The sequence below is a fragment of the Phaseolus vulgaris genome, chromosome 2 (assembly GCF_000499845.2).
Source record: "Phaseolus vulgaris cultivar G19833 chromosome 2, P. vulgaris v2.0, whole genome shotgun sequence".
Lineage (NCBI taxonomy): Eukaryota > Viridiplantae > Streptophyta > Magnoliopsida > Fabales > Fabaceae > Phaseolus > Phaseolus vulgaris.
The window spans coordinates 10,698,095-10,704,377 of NC_023758.2; the positions used below are offsets into that span (position 1 = coordinate 10,698,095).

General features: G+C 33.5%; 1 protein-coding gene across 1 annotated transcript; it reads left to right on the plus strand.

Annotated features, from left to right (window-relative positions):
• The first annotated feature begins 2,088 nt into the window (after positions 1 to 2,088).
• Positions 2,089 to 5,690, plus strand: LOC137810637 (uncharacterized). The gene is made up of 7 exons (XM_068612020.1): positions 2,089 to 2,587; positions 2,666 to 2,746; positions 2,831 to 3,007; positions 3,739 to 3,909; positions 4,032 to 4,244; positions 4,323 to 4,411; positions 4,700 to 5,690. Exons 1-7 carry the CDS (start codon positions 2,500 to 2,502, stop codon positions 5,405 to 5,407), a joined length of 1,527 nt encoding a protein of 508 aa, XP_068468121.1. The 5' UTR covers positions 2,089 to 2,499; the 3' UTR covers positions 5,408 to 5,690.
• The last annotated feature ends 593 nt before the right edge of the window (positions 5,691 to 6,283 follow it).

A 6,283-nucleotide genomic window follows, 5' to 3' on the forward strand; every position in this document is an offset into this window, starting at 1 on the left:
GAATTTTGATAGTAATAACAAATTCATCATGGTGCTAATCTTTCCCTTGCTCTTGTGAGATTTTTAAGCTTATCACTACTGAAGGCTAAAAAGAAGAAAATAAATTATGTGGCCAAAGATGAAACATATGGTTCATTGGTTGCTTGATGTTGTTGGGGACCACACAGCAATTTATTTATGAGGAAAGGGTAGCTATAATAATGCAATTTGTTGTAAGATATTATATTATAAAAGAATAACTATTAGTAAGGGGCATCAACCCTCATGTGATCTCATCTATGTTTTTTTCTTAGAATGTGGGTAGTTGGAGAGGAAGTGTTGTCTATTACCTATTTTGATAAATTAAAAATACAAAAAAATTCACTGTTTCAACTTTTGGGGGGAAATATTACATCTGTAGAGCATAGTAAAAAATCATGGTTTCAGTTTCTACAAGTTAATTAAGAGGTTGTCAATGCATTTATTATTCCTATTTTCAATGTATATGCTAAAAAATCATCCTTTAATACATCAACAAGAAAACACACACCCATGAACTAATGCATTGAATAATGAGGTTATTCTACCATTGAAAAACAGCATGATAATGTGAATAGACCTTGAAATTGAATAACATTTATTGACGTCTCTAATGAAAAAAGAGTTTTTTTTTTAACTTTTTTTTTCTAAGGATTTATTTATTTATTTATTTATTTATTATTTTTTTATGTTTGTTAACCGTCTAACCTGATGTAGATAATGTAAATTCGTGTTAACCAGATTTCTGGAAAAAAAAATTATATCAGACGAAAACATAGTCCAACATAAATTTATATTACGAAATAAGTTTAAAATGTCAAAGATTTACACCGAACCATTTGACATAAATTTTTGATATTTTTTAAATAATATTGATTTTAACTTCAAACATGAAATATAAAAATTTCTCAATCATAATAATTAAATATTTAAACTAAAAAATAATTCAAAATCATATTTGTTAATCTAAAAAATTTATTAACAACAAAATAACATATGTTGAAGAAAATTATCACATTTTCATGTTATGTTCCATTTTTTTCATCTTATTTAATAAGAAACAATTGTTTAGATCTAGGTATAATTGTCAAACACCACAATACCACATGTTGTACACACTTTAATGTAATAAACTCATATATGTACCACCATTAGAATATGCATGTATCTTTTTATATTTCAAAATCAAATATAAATATTCTTTATTTTATTAAGTAACATTTTGTTTTGGAAGAATCTTCTTTAACAACTCCACTTCTATCGTTCATCAATTTCTTACTTTTAAACTAAAAGTTTTAAAATTGTTGATAATCGTGTAAAGTTAATGCATTTTGGATAGATGTTTTAAACTCTTAAACCAAATAATTCAAGATTTAATATAAATTATTAAAACTTAACCATTGAAACTAAATTTCAAATTGAAACTAAAATTCACTCGATATATATATGCATTAATAATACTTAATATAAATAAAATTAATATAACAAAAATACACAATATCACTCAAACAAATTAAAATACAACTTACTTTTATGATTAATATAAATTTTCCTATAATTTTTCCGCGTGAAGATTTTAAAGAATTTTGTATCAGATCACGTAAGTTCTGACAATCTACGTAATTAGATATTTTTCTATCAATGTATTTTTAGAATTATAAGTAGTATTTAATAAAGATTCTTCTAAAATACTCATTAAAATAAAAAAAAACATTATTGAAAAACATCATTCTCCATTATTTAAAAAAGTTCTCAATAGAAAAATAATGTGGGGGTAAATTAGCTACACTAGAATGTGGTCCTTAATCTATTATACCCTCACACTGGCATATCTTATATATTATTTTATTGTACTAAAAAGTTATAAAACTATAATAATAAAAATAAAATAAATAATACTGATATTATATACAATAATAAAAACGATAATATATATTTTTTAAATTAAAATATCTTAGAAAATAACTATTATTTTTTTTAATCAGATAATGTTTGTTTCACTTTACTTTTCACTTATTTTACCTATTTAATTTATCTGTATTTATTTATTTCCCCTATGAGAACACAGTCAACAACATTCATTCTCTATTAACGAAACGTATTTTAGAACAATTCCCAAGGGAAAAAACGTATATTTGATCTAAAAGAAAAGAATTGACGATCGTGTGAATACACAGTTAGATGAGTAAAGTAGTAGGAGATAAACGAAGGTAGACAATAATGGCGGTTCATGATTCTCTCCATTAACATCACTCTTGCTTCCAATGGTCCACCACTCCCTCTTCCTTTTTCCATTTCCTTTTTCTTGTCTCTTTTGCCTTTCCCCTTCCCTTTTCCACCCCCTCCATCTCCACACTACACTCACCTCTCAAAAACTCTCAAAACCCACTCTTTCACTCTCTGCCACCACCTCTCTCACCTCCATGATTTAGGGTTTCCCTCCTTTCCAATACCCTGCATTTCCCACCACCACCATAACAAATGGCCACACTCCATTTCGCTTTCACTTTCACGCTTTTTCTTCTACTCTGCAATGTCTCAGCTGCACCATCCACCACATTACCAGCCAGTGAGTAACCCTGTTTACTGCTTTCACTCTGCTTTCATCCTTTCATCTTCTCTGGCTCAAAGTTTCTTCCTTTTTCAGAGATTGTTAGTGGGTTTCTCTCCAATGTCGTCCCCGCATTCACCAAATGGGCGTGGTCACTCAAAGCACCCACCAAAACGGGTATGAATCTGCACAGTGTAGATTGCATTTTCCTTTTTTGATTTTGAATCTGTCGGTTTATGTTTTATTGGAGTGTTGTTGCAGCGGTTGGTGGGAAGTCGATGATGAAGTTCGAGAGTGGGTACAGTGTGGAGACTGTGTTTGATGGAAGCAAGCTTGGAATTGAACCTTATGCGGTTGAGGTGTTGCCTGATGGGGAACTTCTTATTCTGGATTCGGTTAATAGTAACATTTATAGGATTTCGTCCTCGCTTTCTTTGTGTAAGTGTGCCCGTTTTATTGGATGGTAGATTGAGTTTGTGATCTGACCCATTTTCCATGTTCAATCTGCCATTTTATTTATTTGTTTTTTTATTTAATTTGTAAAATCAGCATAAGCAGGTGATCTCTTCACTCTGTTACACTGGACTAAGGTTTTCTTGAAATTGAACTTTCTGTGACTTTGGAAATTATGAGCTTCTCTACTTTGTGATCTATTAGGCAGTATTAGAAAACCTTGAATTTATTGCAGTGGAAACTTGTGAGGTTTTGCTTCCTACTTACTTCACCACAGTATTCTGTTCAGAATTTCTTGCAAAAGTCAATTGCAATGTTTTTAGACCATTTTTTTTCCTCTTTTAGTTGAACTTGAAGTTCATTATTCTCTATTGTCTGAGAGTCGAGCATATGGTTTTCATGTCAAAATACTTGTTATAGATGCCTAGTTGGCAACTGTCAATTCTGATTCACGTTCCCCTTGCTCAAATCTCTTTTACATTGTAGAATCACAGATGATTGAACATATGTGCTATGTGCCAAGCATTATATCATGTCACTTTAGTTCTTGCTTACGAGATTTATAAATATGCATGAAACTGTAATGCATTTTGAACTTGCTGCATATGGGGGACTTCTCTTTTTGTTGAAATTTCTCTGCCACCCTTAAATCCATTTGGATGTATATATTTTTCTTTAGTTAAATAAATAGTAGCATTTGCTTTGCAATTTTGCAGATAGCAGACCGAAGCTTGTTGCAGGATCTGCTGAAGGATATTCTGGACATGTCGATGGCAGGCTTAGGGAAGCTAGGATGAATCACCCGAAGGGGATAACTGTTGATAATCGGGGAAATATCTATGTTGCAGATATAACGAACATGGCAATTAGAAAGATTAGTGATTCAGGTAAACATCATGTTAAACTGAACAATTCTTTCTCCTCCTCTCCCCCATGAGGCCCTTGTTCTACTTCTCACGATAGAATCATAGGTTAGAGCTTTTTGTTGAGTTGAGGTTTCTGTTTTCAGGTGTCACAACAATTGCTGGTGGAAAATGGAGCCGGGGAGGGGGCCATGTTGATGGTCCAAGTGAAGAAGCTAAATTTTCTAATGATTTTGATGTGGTTTATGTTGGAAGTAGTTGTTCCCTTCTTGTTATAGACAGGGGGAACCAAGCCATCAGGGAGATCCAACTACATTTTGATGATTGTGCTTACCAATACGAAAATGGATTTCCACTTGGTAAACTAAACCATTCCAGGGTCTTTTTCAAGAAAATCTTTTAATTACACATTAAGGCTGATTACCATCAATTTTCAGGTATTGCAATGCTTGTTGGGGCTGGCTTCTTTGGTTATATGCTTGCATTATTACAGCGTAGACTTGGTACAATTGTATCATCTCAAGATGTGAGTGCATAGTATTGTCTTCTTCCTTTTGATACATTATAATAGTAAATCAGATATAGAAATTGCAAGTAGATTATCTGGAGTTTTCCTTGTTATGCAGCTACCTATGAAATTAACATATTCTATACATTGACAGGTCTAGATCTCTCATTTCATGTTATGCTACAGTTTTCAAATTATCCTTTTTTATCTCAGCTTTTTCCCATAGCCGCAGAATTTAAGGTGTTGCAATAGTTACATGAATTTATCAGAAAACTTGAGTCATTTAATCATCTCTTGCTTTTGTAGGCTGAGGATCCAGCAATGTCTAGTATTTCACCAAGCCAATATCGAAAGCCTGTGAAGTCTGTGAGGCCTCCTTTAATTCCATCAGAAGATGAATCAGATAAGCAAGAAGAAAGTTTCTTTGGATCCCTTGGGAAGCTTCTTACCAATGCTGGGGCATCAGTGGTGGAAATAATGGGAGGGTTATTTCCTGGTTTCAGAAAAAGACCGCAGAGCTACCAATTACAAAGCCAACCGCCGTTCCAGCAACCTCAAAAGCAAGTAAATGCTTGGCCTGTGCAAGAAAGCTTTGTGATCCCAGAAGAAGATGAGCCCCCTTCTATTGACCCGAGAACCCCAACACCCCGGAAAACATATGCTTTCATGTCCAAGGATGCCGAAAAAATGCAACAACTATTGCAAAGTAGAGCATTCTATAGCGGATGGGAAGGAGATCTTCAGCAACAACAGCAACTAAAGCATCAGCACCAGCAACAGCAACAACAACAACTTAAGCATCATAATCGTCATCAATATCATTCATCAATCCCTCACACTTACCTTGAGCAAAGCCACGAGGAAACCAATGAGATACTATTTGGAGCAGTTCAAGAGCAGGATGGGAAGCAGGAAACTGTGGTTATCAAGCCTGTGGAATATGGTCAATCTCTCTATGATCATCACTGCATTCGACCTCGAATCAGTTCTATGGGTTATACCAACAGGCACTAAGTATATAAAACCACAAAGATTAGGAGTAAAGTACTGAATCCCCAATCCAGCTTTAATTAGAGAGGGGAGAGTGATATCAAGTACAGGATGTATAATTAATGATTTCTTTTAAACAGTGTGATCCTTGTAAGGAGAAGCTGGTGGTCATCAGAATATTAAATGTTTAATCAGTTTTGCCAATTTGAGGGTAAGATCAAGAAATTTTGGCATGCTATTTCTTGATTTTCTTCCCTGATGATGATGTTCTCTGCCATAAAATATAAGATATATTATATACTATACATATACTTCTCCCCTTTTGTCTTTGTTCCACGGAAAAGTTCTGACACCTTCAGGAGTTTTTCTTCTGTACTTTGTACGTATTATGTGGGTGTCATGCAAACATCTCATGCTTCTGATGATTGTAAACAAGGAAAAACCTTTTCCTAGTGGAGCATGTCAGAACTTGCGTTTGATGAGTGTTTCAATTACCATTTTTGCAGTTCTTTCCAACACAGACAATTCAACTCGTTCATATTCCATCCTGAACATGTGAATGCAAGTTAAGATTATTCTGAAGGTGATAGAAGATGTTAATAGTAGTGACAAAGGAATGCCAGAGAATTGAAGGTTGTAATAATGGAGAGTAATAATAGTGGAAGGAAGAACATGATAATTCGAGTGACCACCGGAGTGTGTCGACTCTAACTAGATTTCATTACAAGTGGATGACATGACATGTTGGGCCCCCCACTAGCCACTGCATGTGAGTGACATTATGACATTTTACATTATTAAATTATTAAGGATTTTAGTAAAAGGAATGTTAAATAAAAAAATAATAATACTCCAGGATTCTATTGGATCTAAAGTCAAAAAACATACTTCCCATATAGA